Source organism: Elaeis guineensis, chromosome 1 (assembly GCF_000442705.2).
Source record: "Elaeis guineensis isolate ETL-2024a chromosome 1, EG11, whole genome shotgun sequence".
In the NCBI taxonomy this organism is placed as follows: domain Eukaryota; kingdom Viridiplantae; phylum Streptophyta; class Magnoliopsida; order Arecales; family Arecaceae; genus Elaeis; species Elaeis guineensis.
Window position 1 is genome coordinate 182619231 of NC_025993.2, and position 17309 is coordinate 182636539.

General features: G+C 38.1%; 1 protein-coding gene across 1 annotated transcript; it reads right to left on the minus strand.

The window, feature by feature from the left end:
- Positions 1–8186: 8186 nt before the first annotated feature.
- On the minus strand, positions 8187–15660 carry LOC105040007 (uncharacterized). The gene is made up of 6 exons (XM_010916373.4): positions 15442–15660; positions 12757–13138; positions 10927–11123; positions 10677–10818; positions 9044–9203; positions 8187–8875 (listed from the first exon to the last, which is right to left on the minus strand). The coding sequence occupies exons 1-6, from the start codon at positions 15510–15512 to the stop codon at positions 8844–8846; spliced, it is 984 nt and encodes a 327-aa protein (XP_010914675.1). The 5' UTR covers positions 15513–15660; the 3' UTR covers positions 8187–8843.
- Positions 15661–17309: the final 1649 nt, after the last annotated feature.

A 17309-nucleotide genomic window follows, 5' to 3' on the forward strand; every position in this document is an offset into this window, starting at 1 on the left:
AAAAAGTTACTTATTTTTTAAAAAAGTACTTATTTGAAAAAAACTGAATGTTTGGCCAAGCTTATTTTAAAAAATAATCTGCTTCTGAGTGGTAGCAGAAGTAATTTTTTCACTGTGGAGAAGAAGCAAAAAATTGAAACTTCTCTTTGAAAGTAGAAGCAGAAAATTAATTTTTTCAAAATAAAAATATTCTTACTCAAAATCATTACTTACCATAACTATCCCTATTTATTTTCACGTAACCTTCTCATTATTCTGCTCAATATGTATTATCTTTGATTCCATTGTGTTTATATTGATTAAAATTTTTAATATATTTTTTATTATTTTATTTTTATATTTTAATTAAATAAAAATAAAAAAATTAATAAAAATTAATTATAATGAATATCTATAATTATTTATCTATTTAAATAATATTAATTGTAAAGTAAATCTATACATATTCTTTTTCGTAATTTGACAGTCAAAAATATTTTTTTTGAAAATTTGCCAAACATAAACTACTTCTTAAATACTGATAAAAATATTTATCAAATAATTTTATCAAATATAAACTACTTCTCACTCACAATATTTTTTTTAAAATTTTATTTAAAAAAAATATTTCAAAATAAACTAATTTTTACAGCTTCGCCGAACAGGCCCAAGTCCCCAGCTCGAAGAATGAAGTGCTCTCCAATTGCTATAGGTACACCAATGTTTCAATAAATACACACCCAGACGGTTCACTTTTTGCTGCCTATGTCATGAGAATGATAGGCATGGTCTAATAAAAACGAGGGTGTATTTATCACGTTTTTATTTAATTAACAAAGGAAAGATAAGAATTAGATGGGGATCACAGCTAACTGTGCTGTGTTTCACGTGCATTGCACGTGGCCAGTACTGGTTCATTGGAGGTTGAGAGGAGCGGACCGGTGGGCAATAGAGCGATTTAAAAGTGCAAAGATTGGATTAGGAGATGCTTTGTGCGCTCTACCAGTCTATCTCACGGCTAACACTTTCTTTCATTCCAAGGTTGGTCGTATAAAGCTTGAGCAAGATGTGAGGAATTTCTTATGAGGATCAGCCAACCCTTAAAGGAAATTTCATTTAGTTGCTTGGATGTGGTATGCCAGCCTATTCAGAGTGGTGGTCTTGAACTCCCATCCTTGGTTTCTGATGGCAAAACCGGCTGCTAAATTTATGCTTGAGCTTGCGAATTTTTGGAACCAGCTTCCTTGGTAGAGATCCACACCATATCTACTGGGTGTGGATGGGTCTATAATACATAAGAGAAGGCTAAATTGTTGAGTTGAGGGTAGTGATCTCAATGGTGGCATTCGCTTCTTCCCTTTTCTTCAAAAAAAGAGGGTAGCAATCTTAATGTGGTATGGGTAATTGGGTGTTTAAAGGTGTTGAGGTGTTTCAAGGCCTCTGGTACCGCTTCTTTGGCTTCCACTCCTAGAAACATCTCTCTCATTTGGATGGAGATTTATAAACATGCAGCCAATAGCTTCCCTGGATTTGCAATGACTGATAGGTGACGGTAAAATGCAAAAATATGCTTCAACAACCAACAACAATGTTGAGATTTGACACCTCGAGATTCAATCCATATTGAGCTCATAGCGAGGTCCAGGATGAAAAATGGAGTCCAACGAGCCCAAAAACAGCCTAATTAGAGTCCAAACGGAGAAGATACACTCGATTGAAAAGTAGCACGAAATCTGAAGCGGCGGAGGCCAGCGGCGGCCGGTGATGGGCCGGCGGTGGAGCGGCCACTCGCTGCCGTGTGCAAACGTGCGGGCACATGCGGAGCGTGGCCCAGGCCAGCCCAGCACGCGCGGGCGCCCTGGCCAGCGCTCACGCGGTCCACCATGGACTGCGGGGCGCTGGCGGTCCATGGGACCGCCATAGACCAAAGTCGCGGTCCATGTGCGGTTCAAGTACATTTTTGCACGATCGAACGATCCAAAATTCAACCGATCATAATCGGATGGCTATGGGCGATTCTAAGTTTGATAAGGCATGATCAGAGACTGTTTTGCACGATTGGACGGCTCTGGTGCGAGCCAATCACGATCGGACGGCCACGGATAATTTCAGGCTTGATTGGGACTCTATTTCCTACTAAAACAGTATTTTTGTAATTCTAGAGCCTATATAGCTTCGATTGACGAATCGTTTGTTGCGTTGGAAAGCTGGTGACGTCCTGAAGGTGTAGAAAGGCTTCAACAGAGGTTTTAGATAGCTTTTTTGAGGGTTTTGAGATTTTTTTGTGAGAAACTCTTGTACAAGGGTTGAGTGGTGAATTTTTCTTGTATTGATCTTATTTTATTCTCTCATAGTGAAGCTTGCACGTCTCATGGAGGTAGACTTGAGATCAATTCACGGATTTATATTGTGTTTCTTATTTTGTTTCTTCTTTCTTTCTGCTGCACCGTATGGTATCGGATCCTGATGGCACAATAATTGGTATCAGAGCAAGATGGTGCCAGAGTGTAGGTTGCAGCAGTGGTGATCGAGATAGAAGATGGAGAAGATAAGCACAATCAAGATGGAGATCAATAGATTTGATAGAAAGAGCAATTTCTCCTTGTGGCAGGTGAGAGTGAAAGATGTGCTCATCCAGCAAGGATTGATCGATACTCTCTTATGTGACGAGAAGCCGACCACCATAAAGGCACAGGATTGGAGGTGGCTCCAGATGCAGGCGGTGAGTACTATCTGCTTGTACCTAGTGGATGAGGTGGTAATCCATGTACTTGACGAGACTTCTCCGATGAAGTTGTGGTCGAAGCTCGAAGAGCTGTACATGGCAAAGTCTCCCACCAACACTCTCTTCCTCTAGAAGCAGTTCTACCAATTGCGGATGACTGAGAAACAGAGCGTGCAGGAGCATTTCAGCCACTTTCAGAAAATCCTCACCGACCTCCTCAGCATTGGAGAGAAAGTTAAGGAGAAGATCAGGATGCTGGTCTTAGTAGCGTCACTTCCCCCTTCGTATGAGTTTTTGGTGACTATTCTTCTTGTAAAAAAGAGCACCATCAAGATAGACGAGGTCACCACAGTGATTCTTCAGAACGAAGTTCTCAGGAGGAAGAACCCAGCTTTGAGCTCAGGTGGTGGCAGCTCAGCTTTGGTGATTTCTAAAGGAGCAAGAGATGATAGACAGAGCGACAGGAGATCATGATGAGGGCGGTCTAAGTCCAGAATGAAGGACTTGAGCAAGATCAGATGTTATCGGTGTGACGAGTTGGGGCACCTATCCAGAGATTGCTCTTAACTTAGGGATCGGACGAGGGTTACTGCAGCGACAGCCAGTAGCGATTTAAAGGAAGATGTCCTGAAGATATCTGACGAAGTATCTACTTCTTCTCAGTAATGAATTTTAGATTCTGCATGCACCTATCATGTATATTGCAGAGAGGAGCAGTTTGACTCCCTAAAGAACAGTGAGGGCACTATTTATCTGCCGGATGGATCGAGCTGTGCGATCAGAGGCATCGAAACTATCAACTGGAGGACACATGATGATGCAGTGAGAAGATTGGAAAAAATCTGATACATATTCGATTTCAGGTGGAATTTTATCTTACTGAGCAGACTGGATTTGAAAGACTATAGGATGGTAGCTGGTAGAGGAATCGAAGGTGTTGTGTGGCGATAAGATTATTCTGGAGGAGAAGAAGAGGACAAGAGGACATTATTATCTGACAGGAAGCTCAATGCAAGGTGAAGCTTCAAGAGCTAGGAGGAGCCCAGAGCGAGGTGGAGCTCCAGGTATAGGTAGATCGGGCACGAGACAGGAGACTCGAAAGGACGAGAGGCGACGTCGCAAGGTGAGATTCTTATTGCCGCAGGATGATACCCCGAGCATGTCTTTGGTCAGAGTGGACACAGCCTATGCGGGGTGCTGGCGGTCCATGGGATCATCGTGGATCGAAGTCATGGTCCACGTGCGGTTCAAGTGCGTTTTTACGCGATCGGACGGCCTAAAACTCAATCGATCGTGATTGGACAACTATGGATGATTTCGAGTTTGATCAGGCATGATCAGAGACTGTTTTGCATGATCGAATAGCTCTGGTGCGAGCCGATCACGATCAGACGGCCATGGATGATTTCAGACTTGATTGAGACTCTATTTCCTACTGAAACAGTATTTTTGTGATTCTAGAGCCTATATAGCTCTGATTGACAAATCGTTTGTTACGTTGGGAAGCTGGTGACATTCTAGAGGTACAAAAAGACTTCAATAGAGATTTTAAAGAGCTTTTGTGAGAGTTTTGAGACTTTTTTATGAGAAACTCTTATACAAACATTGAGTGATAAGTTCCTCGTGTATTGATCTTATTTTATTCTCTCATAATGAAGCTTGCACTCCCCGTGGAGGTAGGCTTGAGGTCAATCCACATATTTGTATTGTGTTTCTTATTTTGTTTCTTCTTTCTTCCTACTGTACCATGTGGTACCGGATCTTGATGGCGCAACAAACAATTAATATACATGGATCTTATTGAGAACCTCATGGTTGAGGATCTACTCGATGACAACAAAAGTTGGAATAGTACCCTTAACAAGCATTTGGACAGGAGCTGGCCAGCAGAATACCAGCTTTACCAGTGCCTAAATTCACCACTTCTGATAGATTGGGTTGGGGCCTGCTAGATCCATGTTGGTAAAAGCAAAAGATTTAATTTGTATGCCTTCTACTGACATGGCTCCCCCTCCATAAGTGTTGATACTAAGCTTGTCATGCCCCCGACCCGAGATTATGAGCCGGAGGTTGCGACAACCACCGCATACTTATGAAGAACTCTCTCCATAAGCATACAAGACATCTCATCACGATATCAATGTATCACAACGGAATAAAATTCAAATAATTTATTATTCAACTTTACTTTAATTAACTAAATCAAATATCTTATAAAATAAAATTTCATAGTTTTACAATTCAAAACTTAATAAATCCTGATCTAAAATAGAATGTCAAAGTCTTCCTCTAATTCACTCTCCCATATTGAATCTTCGGATCAACTAGATCTCTGAATCTATAAAAACAATAGAAACTGGTCATGAGCTAAACGGCCCAGTAAGCAATGTGTACTTTAGCTAGATGCATCAGTTTAAAGATAAAACACTAATCAAAATAAGATCATTCAAATTTAGTCTTTCAAAATTTATTTTCAAATTCTTCAGTTCATAAATCCATTTCTTTCAAAACAACGTACATATCTCAACAGCCATGAGCTAAATCAAGTACCACCGTATAACTTCCAATGGTAGGATATCAAAGTACCAGCATATGACCCCCACTAATAGGGTATTAAAATACCAGCATATAACCTCCACTGTTAGAGTATCAAAATACCAGCATATGATCCCCACTGACAGGGTATCGAAATACCAACATATAACCCCCACTAGCAGGGTATCGAAATACCAGCATATAACCCCCACTGGTAGGGTATTGAAATACCAGTGTATAATCCCCCACTGGCAAGGTTTGTAACTTAATCAGACTGCAAATCAAAATCCATCTTAATTCAAAACACTTATTCATATTCTAATTTCGAAAATCATAAATTAGACGGTATCGAAATTAATCAATATAATCCATATCGAATTTAATATGCATATTTATAAACCAATAAGGAGCATATTCAACAATTCAAAACACCATGCATCATATTCATAAATCATGCATAGTTCAATATAGAAAATATTTTATAATTTATTGAATAATCTAGAAAAAGTGATACATTACTTACCTCGAATGTATTCCAATAAATCCACATAATTTTAAATAAATCTTTTCAAAATTTTTAATTCATAGATCATATCACAATATCCGATTATCAGGTGTCAACGATACCTATATAAGATCAAGTTCAATAATCAGAAAGAATATGAGTATCATATTCAACGGTTTAGATTGGTCCGATCATCTAATTTCATCTGGTCAAAATTCAATTAGGACATAGATGGTTCAAAATTTGACTACCGGGTCAAATCAGATTTTCAAAGTGATAGGATCGAGATTCTTTCATTGGGTTCATCAATCAAGTAGAGAGAGAAAATTAGAGGAGAGAGAATTTATGAAGTACAATCCAAATTGATCAGGTGCCACAGTCCAATATCTCGATTGGTGAAATCAAAATGATCTAATCAAGTCATGATTAAATCGGAATTCAGATGAATAAAATTATGGATGATCAAATATAATGGTTCATGGTTTGATCAAGGTGCTGGCATACTACCTGATAACTACAGATCAAAATGCTTCCATTAGAATCATTCAAACTCATCATCATTCTTCTCAAAATTCTAAAAAAATTTTAGGAGAGAGATTATCTAGAGAGAAAATTTTAGAGAGAGAAAGTGGAGAGAGAAACTAAAGAGAGAAAGAGAAATTCTAGAGAGAGGAGAAGAGAGAGAAAAAGAGGGAGAGAGAGAGGAGAGAAAAAATATCCTCTTTTTTTTCTTTTTCTTTTTCTTATCTTTTTCTTTTTCTTATTTTTTTTTCTTTTTCTTTTCTTTCTTCCTTCTTCTTCTTCCCGTGGTCCTTTAACAAAACAGGGGACCGAGCGGTCCCCCTTTGTTCGACGGATCAAAGGCCGCGACCGGTGTGGTGGTGATCGACGGCAGGAGGGCTACGTCACTGCAGTCCGGAGAAGCCAAACTGACGGTCGGCGGTGACCACCGACGCCGAAAAATTAAAGAAAAGAGGGGAGGAAACAGGGGATATTTTTCCTAACAAAATCCGACGAATCCAGTCGCCGGCGATCATACACAAGAAAAAAAAGGGGAAGAAAGGAGGAAGAGAAGCCGGGGCTTACCTCGAGCTCCGGTGACGTCTCCGATGAGAAATTGAGGCAAACACGGTGAAGGCTTCCGCGAGAAAACTCCGACGGTCCTCGCTGTTTTGCCCTCGATTGCTGGATGGGAGGAAGGGAGAAGAGATCTCTCCTTTAAATAGGGCTGAAGGGGAGGAGTTTGACTCCTCCCTGTGGCGTTTCCGACTCCGATTAGGAGCCGGTCGGGAGAAAGGAGAAGACTCCCTACGGAAATCTTCTTCGTTCTTCTTTTTTTTTTCTTTTTTTTTTTTGGGGCTTTATGTTTTGGGCTTGGTCCATAGCCCAAATGGGCCGGGTATTACAAAGCTAGTTTTGAAAATTGAGTGTCCACCCTCGATTCTCCGTCTTGATAGAAGGTCGTCTGGAACCATCTCTCTTCTTGGAGCATTCTTCGCCGGTTGTCATGTATGTCCTGGTATTGAAGAAACTACTGCGGATGTTTTCTTTCAGTATCCACAAGCTACTGAGATATGGAACATTTCCAATATAGGAGGTGTAAATGCTATGCAAACTCTCTGTTGGCACTATCATACAACTAGTTGAGGAAGGAATTATAATGACAGAAATCATGTCATTCTCTTTTATTATGCATATCTGGCTTGCTAGAAACAGCAAGATCTTGAAGGGCAACAATCTCATCCCACAGCAGTTTATGAGGAAAGCTTCTTTTCATGCTTATGAATACATCAAAGTAGAAGCCATGGAAAATTTTATGATAGCTGGTGAAATTTTAGGACTCTCCTTCAGTTATCCCTAATGAGGTTAGAGATCTTTTATTTGCTGATTCTGAATAACGTGCTTACTCTTGGATAATGTAATATAACTGGTTTACCAAAATTATAATGAGAAGAGCATCCATTACAAGCAAACCATGGACAAACATGATAGATTCATTTCCATATGTCAGCAAACCATGTTTATGCTGATGTTACTATTACGAGCAAGAGGATGAGTAGAGTATCAAGCACTAGCATGGCATGTCCCGTTTGATGCACCGACACCATCAATGCATTGCATCCACCAATTCTACTCAGCCAATTTATGCATGCACCAACATGAGGATTATACATTGGTAATTCATAGTTCCACTTCCATGTGAGAGGACGGCATTATGGTGTTCAAGAACCTCGTTCTAGATACAGGAGGTGGTGAGGCAATAACTCCAAATGAGGATCTAAAGACCCGCATGGATACGTTCAGTGACACCTTTACGCACGGATATATACTTGTGAGTTTTCATGTACCACGGCTCGTTTCCTCGGGCGGTACACCATCACATTCAACGGTCATTGTGAGTTACAAGCACGACAGCATATGTAGGAAAATAGCATCTACAGGCAGCACGAATCACAAGCTTCCTTCATTGAAATGGGTCCTGTATCAAGTAAAAGGAGCTCCATTGTCCACACATCAAGAGGTTCTGATCAAGCCCATGTAATACAGGTGTAAAGACAGACTGAGGGTACTGCCATTTGCAGTAAATAAGCTTATCCTATATGCATCTGAAGTTATTTGCAGTAAATAAGCCAGTTTGTACTTCAGGACGTAAAGAATGTCTATTAAGTACAGAGTTGACAAGTGAAAGGGAAAGGAACGAATGGACTCTCACACAACCTAACATTAATACAATTGGCACGTCACTTCCACTACTTCCAGCTATGGTTCTAGCCATGGCTGCTTTTCAAGCCTGAATGAGCATGGAAATGAACACCCTGGCCAAAAGTTTATTTACACTAGTGGGGTACAGAATATTAGATAACAATTCTCCTGCATTCACAGAGCCGAGAAAATAATGGGGCGTAAATGGTTCTTCAACATCTACTGGGAGCATTGCTCCATTTAGTGAAACGATGTTGCGGCAACCTCAAGATCTCGAGAGTTATCTTCGAAAACAGGGTCTTGTCCTCTGAAGCAAAACCTTCTCCAGCTTCCATTGCCGACTTCTCAACTCTTAAGCTCAACCTATTTTAGCAGTTACTTGCACTTCACAAAGTGTCATTCTGCCATGCGCTTTACAGAGAGTCGCTCTGCAAATGTGCAGAACATTAAGAAAAATATGTAGAAAAAAGTAGGAGTTAATAAATTCCAATAACATGATGATAAAATACATTTAAAAGAAACCAAAGATATGAATTGTTATACCAAAAAAAGGAACAAAAACAATCAGATATGGATAGGGGGTTGAAGAGACTCACTTATCAGTTCATATGTTACAATCATTGAGGTGCCCCAGAGGGACATGTTCAACGACCGGGGTCCAAATCCTCTATAGAATCCTCTCCAACCATCTTCCTCAAGGAGCAATTTTGTTGTCTTCATGACTGATGGCCTTCCTACACCATAGTTATCCATGACCTGAGATTTGGGAAATTATTGTCACTATCATTGAGATTGTTAAGCTAAAAACAATATAGATTATTCTAATATCAGTATTTAAGTGTGGATCTTTTGAATTAAAAAGGAGATTCGTAAACAAAGAAAAGGGGACTGGAATAGACTTTCAGCCTGATATGTGTTACGTCCGTCCAAAGAGAGAAGATTGCTTTGAGCATGACCTCAAAAGTTCAGAATAATAAAAGGCGGGCATTCAGGTATAAACTTACAGGCATTTAAAGCAGCGCTACTATAAAGCTACCAGCTACTTCAAGAACCAGTTTGCCACCAAAAGACTAGGGATTTATCAAGTTGTACATCAGGAATTATCCACATGACCACAGAAAGTGGTAAAAATATGTGCTTTAATTTGATAAGAGGAAAAGGTCGGGAAAAATGAATTGGAAAACCACCAAAAAAGAAATTCTTTATGTTTCTTATGGATCTGCTGAAAAGTGTGTAAATGGCAAAAATCAGAAATTCAAGCACAGGGAGGAGCAGCAGGATCTTCTTTTAAGAAATGGGGAGGCTGAAGATGACAAAATACTAGAAAATAGAGCTTTTAGATGAAGTAAAAACTTGTGGCCAAATGAAGATTGCACCTAATTAAGTTTCCTTTAAGGAGGTCTTCTTTGGTTATCCTCTCAGCTGTTGCTCTGAGATATATCTTTCAATTGGTTTTCTTTTGAGGTCTTTCTTTGGGTACCTTTGGATGTGTTCTCCAGTACTAAGTGCAGAGGGACAATTCCTTACCAAGTGGAGGGAATTTTATTCAATGAGTTGCGGTTTTCTTTCCACATGCAAGGGGAACTAATTTCATTGTTTTCTATTGTAGAAGGATATCTTAATGTCTCAAATCTATCAAACAGAACAGTTTCAGCTGAACTATTTATTTTTATTGCAGTAATTATCTTTTCCTTTGATCTGGAGGTTTTGTTTTTCTCTGTTTTCACTAGAATACTATTCACAGATTTTTAGGGGATCAATTCATAACCACAGCTGATCAAAATTGACTAACAGATGCACATTGATGCCCTATCAATCTCAACTCTCTCATTCATCCTGGAAAATTTTAACTTCCTCCTGAAACTTCTAAAGCTCTTTATCATTTAGGTAATAGCAAATGCTCTTTAGCTTCTCCCAACTCTAAAATCTTTAAATTAAAGAAATGCAATTTTTCAGTCAACCAGATATCCGTTGAAGATAAAGTTTTAAGATAGTAGGCTTTTTTTTATCACAACAAGATATATATACAAGCTGCTCATAGTTTCACTTGCTATCTTGGCATTATGAATGTCATCGGTCCAGCTCACATACAACTTGCAATTAACTGGTGTTGCTCCACCCAACCAATCATTCAGCTCATAAGCAATGGGAAAGAAATCAAATACAGGTACGAAAAGGTATGAATCATTTTTAAATTGAAATAGATGACCTAGGAAGAATAAGAATTACTTGAAGCCGTGTCTTGATTGTATCTATAGGAGTTGTAATAATTGATGAACAAGCACCAGCTATTGTTCCCGCCGATGCCTGAACTGTAACTAACTCCAGCGGAGATGGTTTTTCCTTTGCGTCATTTCCATAGCCCAAGCTCCTGAATTTATTAATGAATATCGATATGGTTACTACTGAAAAATGTCAATATGGTAAACTTAAAATTAAAATGATAAATCACAAAATTCAATATGATATTTCAATGGACCTCCAAATAACATGTTGAGCAACAGCATAGGCACCCCACCAAAGTGCTGATGCAGGTGATTGAGTCACTAAAGTTATCCCAAAGCCTCTATACAGGCCATGTAACCCCTCTGTCTTCAGCATTTTTTCAATGACATCAAATGGGCCATTGTATGTTGTCATTCCAGGGAGACCTTGGACCATTAGCCTCTGGCAGATCTAGATGCATGAGAACAAAACAAGAATAACATTAAGAGCATGCAAAATGTAACATTACTCAAAATGCTTCTGATGTTTCTAATAAGCAATAGATGTACACATGTATATGTGTGTACATGTATACCAGTGTGATTTCTGTCAAGAGCTCACTATAGCCCTTTGATTCTCACATACATCAATCTCCATAACTCAACTCAATATCACCATATATATGCAGATATTCAAAAATGAGGCTTTCTCTCTGCTATCAGATGTAAATTGGACTCATATCTCTAAAATGCAGTGAGTAGAAGGGAGGAAAATTACGTTGGATCTCCCAGTCTTCTAATCACTTATCACATTCTCCCAGCCCCATCTGATAGTCTTGCAATCAATCTGACCCACAACCACTCCTCTTCCTCTAAGCTTGTCCGTTGTATCTAGCAGCACTGCTGCAATTATCATGCACCTTTAAGTGAACTTCGAGACCTTTTGCACCCTATACTTCTTTTCTTCTGTCACTCTCTCACTTGCCAACCATGTGCTTGTCAAGGACCTAAAAAGACCCCCTCTTTTTTCTTAAAAAAAAAAAAGCTCTTTCCTTTCACCCTCCATTCCTCCCTCCCTTAGGGAAAAAAAAAAGGAATATTTATTGTAATAAGATGCTCTTAAGTCACAACAAGTGAGAAGATATTGCTATTTGCTAATGATTAGAGAAACACTTTTAACACATTGTGTTAATCTTAGCCTTCTCCAGTATATTCCTAACAATTGTCATGAGAAATGCTTTTGTTTAATCTGGTCAAAATCAAATTCTGATGTAATGGTGGAACAACAATGTCGTTTCATCCATAGAAAATGTCAGGATCCGTGTGGATATATATTTAGTCCCACATCAATTATTCACTAGGAAGATCTTGGATATATACAGGGCTAAGGAACCCAAATAACATTTTCGGGCTAGCCTTTTTGGGTGAGGATCCTAGATTGTAACAAACGATATCAAAGTTGACCCAATACATAGCCTATGTGGACTAAGAGATATTGCAGCAGAAATTCATTGGGACTGACCACGGGCCAATTGTGGTGTTTTTGAATGGATACATGGATTTGAATCCTTAGCCTGATGAAAACACTATAGCTTAAATGAGGGGGAGTACGTGAGGACCCGAGCAAGGGTGTATCTAGTCTCACATCGGTTATTCGCTGGAAAGATCTTGAATACTTATATAGGGCCAAGGAATCAAATAACACCTTCTGACTAATCTTTTGAGTGAGATCCTGAGTTATGACAGGAAACTCACTAGTGCCATTAGGCATGTAGTAGTTCTCACTGGGAGGAATATGTGATTCTGCTATTAGTTTAGAAAACAGTGCTTGTGTGAGATACATGATGAACATCTCCAAAAATAAATTTAATTAAAATCATTGCATACAAGCAAAGCAAAAATACATCAAATTGATGCTGCCTCACCAGTTTTTAGGCTATACCTATTAAAAATACATGTTGGCAGTTGGAGAATTTAAAATAACCAGCAGAACACGGTTAAACCTTATGAAGGAACATTAGTTGTCACACTTTATTATGATTCTGGAAGATATTAAGTTGCCCAAAAATGGAAGAAGAAACTGGCAAAGATAATTGTAGACTTACCACGTCTAATGGCACATAATATGCAGATGAAACTATGCTAGACAGCATGCCTGCCGCTCCATTAGCCATAGCAAGCCGTGTTGCCTCAGAGATATTGAAACCTTCTGTGGATTTTAGCATCATATCTTTTGATACCTCCAGCGATGTTAGAGCCAGAACTCGACCAGGTAATGACCCAACTGCAGAGGTCCCGAAACCTCTGAAAACACCAGGAATTCCATCATTTCTTAGTATAGTTTTAAACACAGAGAAGCCATGCAAGTGCAAGAGCCCACCTCCAGTAACTTGCATTCTAGTCTTTACAACAGCTGTAGGATGTAACAAGCCGGACTGAGCAGTAAAGAGGATAGCACCAATGACATGGAACCTTGTCTTGTCCAACCTTAACTCCAAGATAAAAACAGTAGATTAGCTAATTCTTCCCATGCCCAGCATGTGCAAAACGCAAGTGCTCTTCATAAATTTGATAGAGTTTCAGGAAGACAAATTAATAGGTTTCAAATACATGGATTATTAAAAGGTAATTTTGTGGGAATTGTATTCAGCAAACTGCCAACTAGAAAAACAAATCAACTAAAATAGCATATCCATCTATGGCAGATATTCATCCCTCTGGTTAAAAGAATGGTTCACTGTCATTACTAATAGATTCATGAATAACGTTCTCCACAGAAGCAGAAAAAACATACACAAGGAAAGGCAAATATCAACATACTGTCAAGGGTAAAGGATCTACTTTTGGTAATTAAGTGGCTAGAACCCAACTTAGCTTTCAACAAAAACCACATACCACTTTGTCCACTGCTTCCATCAATAAAAATAATGTATTTATCAAAATATTGATCCTCATGCACAATAATGCTCCAACTAGAGGCAGCCATGTGAAACCAATGAAATGGTTTCTAGGTTTGATGCATTAGTTTACGATAAAAAACAAGTCAGCAACCATAGGGTAGTGAGGTTATGCAGATAGTGCATTAATTGATTGCACTATAAAGCAAATACTATTTATATTTTATGAGTAACCCAATTTCTTTTAGAATATCAACATTAGACACACAATTTTTTATCAGAAAGGGTATGGAAAATCTTGAAATAACAATACAGGCAGCCCTTAGTAGGTATGACTTCGGATTATAAAAGTCAATCCCTAATAGTTGGGAGAAGGCTTGATGGTCACGGCTATAGACTTGTTGGAGATTCAAACAGTCATAAAAGCAAAAGAATTTAAAATATTAAAATAACTGATATATTAAAATAAACCAGCAGAACTTGAAATGATATAGAAAATAGAAAAACAAAGTCCAGATATTTTTAAAATAAAAAATACATCTACCAATTTGTATGTGTGGACTTGACCTCCACCACTTCCAGCATTCAGATACAAGCACAGCCCCAGCCCAAAAAATCTAAGCCACCTTTTTCTCCAGATCACTCTCACTGTGGTTGAACCCAAATGAACTATCATGCATGCAAAGGCAACAAAGGTTTTGAAAACGTAGCTGATGGAGAATTTTTTCCAGCCAGCCATCTCTTGATGCATTAATGAATAAGCTTCTTGCCTTTAGATCAGAATCCAAGGAGGAAAAATCCGAAAGAAGAAGTATTACTTCATATGCAAAGTTCTACATGTGTATTTACGTCCTATCTCTGAACATATTTCCTAGAGCAAAAGGAGGCGAATATAGAGACACATCCTAACAACTAGTGATATCACCCTTCTAGTAAAGGACAAACAGTTTATTTGCACTGCTACCAAAACACTCGGATAACCTTTGTTTGGCCTCTTCGGAAGGAATGGGAATTAATCCTCTGACAAGGACCTCTCTTTTCCTTCTTTTGTGTATGTCTGTGGGTGACAGAGGGAGGGGGAGTGAGGCTTTAAGCGTAAAATGAGAATCTCCATAAAGTTGCATGTTTACTAGACTGGAAGATGGTTTTCTCTCTCTTGATTAAGGCATTTCTTTATAAGCTTTCCCGCAATCTGCTAAAGTTAGAATAATGGTCCAGGCATTGGGCACCATTTCCAGCTTCACCTCCATAATGAGGCATTAGATTTTAGGGTTTCCATGCTCACGTTGAAAGTGAGAAAATCTGGCTGTCATTATCCAAACTTTAAAGGGTAAAGCCCCATTTTATGATCTCACATTCCGATAGTGGAATATCTTTCCAGCCAAATAGTAGGTAGATCAACTAAATTTCGTTCAGACCGAGTTTCAGGACTTTACTTTTCTTTTCCTCCATTCAATTCATACCTTCTAGTGCAACATCCCAATAGCAAAACCAATACAACAGGATTAAATGCTTGAGTTGTTTCCTTTCCGATAGCCAAAGCACGTCGTCACCACTTTGGTCACTCAAGTAAAAGTATTTCTTGTTTCCTATGCTATAATCAGCAAAAACCACAGCACTACAAAATAAAACTACCAATCGAACCCCTCTCCAAATACATCCCTAATTACCCATCTCAAAGATTGCTTTGTTTTCATGAAATATTCACTAAAAAAGTCATCTTTACCAGGATTAGCCCAAAAATGGCAACTTGAGCAAGCAAAAGGAGCGAAAACCCAGCGAACGGATAAATATCTATTCCTTAGCGATGAAAACATCAAGAAAATTTGATAAAATTGGGTGCAAAAGGAAAGAAATTGGTGGGAGGATAGATATGGGGTAGAGAGAACCGACCTGTGCCAATTGATGTTGGCATCGGAGAGGGCGAGGTCGGCGGCAGCGGCAGCCTCCGTTTCCACGGCCATTGCCTTCCAACGGCGCCAGAGTCCTTTGAAGCCCCCGAGACTTCTCCGGCTTTATAGTTGGGTCGAGACGTTAGTAGACGAGTTTTTAAGGGCTTCCTTCGCTGCGATCTGGGGGGATGGAGGGAGTAGTAATTAAAGAGAGCGGCTTGGAAACTTCCAGCGTGGAGAAGGGAAAAGAGAAGCATGGAAAGAAAAGTTTGAAATATTGTTTGTCACGTGAGTCGCACGTGAAAAATTGAACATAATATGGTATAGATTGGCGTTACTAAAAGTCAGGGTATTTATTCAAGCAATGATCGGATGGATAAAAGAAGAGTGACAGAGAATGAAAGCTGATATGTTTTCTAAAAGCAATAAATAGTTTTATTGAAGTTTAATTGGATGATGCAACACCATTTGTAGAAGGGATATGAAAAAGATTTGGATCACAAAATGATATTAGAGCGAAGCCAAAATCATGATGAGTGAGGCGTCATGAAGTCAGTTGTATAATATTTTATATTTAATAGTAGAAAATGAAAAGGTTTGAACAAAATCAATGAGACAATGACTCCATCATGTTCTAAAAATAAAGGAATATAAAAATCAAATTGCATCTCAAATATTTATATAAGGTTTGAATTTGGTGAATCTTTGTGTAACAATTTATACATTTCACTTTAATTAGACTTTATAATGTATAGCTCTAAATATTCATATTCATCAATAACAAAATTTTTCTTTGTATTATCAGATGAATAAAGAACTTGTTTGGTTCACAGAAGTTGAAGGGGAACTTGTAGTTCATAGAAAAATTGTGAAAAGCCTCATGTTTTGTCGAAGCTTTCAAAGAAAAGAGATAGAAAACTGATTTTTTTATAAAGATAAGATTCTTACATTTCATAGAAAAAAAAAAAAAAAAAAAACTCTCCATGATAGTATCTAAATAAAATTATGAGAGTTAAAAGCAATTGAGCTCTTTTATATTCAACATGCTACAGATGGAAAGAGAAAAGAAGAAGACTTTTTCATGAAAAGTCTAACCAAAATTAAATATATACATTTCCATATTATTTGAGTCTTCCCACCATCTAAAAAGCTAGAAAATTATTTTTTATTTTTTTTAGTTTTCTCTATCCAAGTACCTTCTGTAAGTTGAGCTATTAATTATCAAGTTGATGCACGTGCTGATTAAGGAAAACTAATGATTCATGAAAAGTATGAATGTTGTGGTATTTTATATATAGACTCAATGTTATATTCTAAGCATATTTTATTAGCAGATGATGGAAGTTATGCCAAGATCACAGAAAAACGTAAATTAGCCATCAAGAAAAATTCTAAGCTCATCAAATTAGAACAATAGATAAAAATTGAGGGAATTAAACTCATATCATCAATAAGTCATTTTTGATAGAGTTATGCAAGATAGCTATGGGAAGATATTCCTAGCAGCGATGTCTTTTGAGTATTTTCTATTATTATATTGTTTGAGATCATAGAAATCATTGAAAATTAGATGAAATAATAATGGAAATGGAGATATGCAAAAAAAAAAAAGTTGATATATAAAACATGTAAAAATAAAATTTTTATATGAGGTTGTTGGTATCTTCAAGGTATTTATTCTTTTGAAGGGTATACAATTAGAGAGAAAAAAATTAATATAGGGGTTGGTATTATTATCCACCGTATTGCACCTCCCTCCTTCCCCCAGTGGTATTGCATTGTGTCTCACTGTCGAATTCCCTTCTCACCCCCTTCCCCAACATCTTATTAGCTCGATTCCCCTATTATATCAATCCTCCTACAGTACTC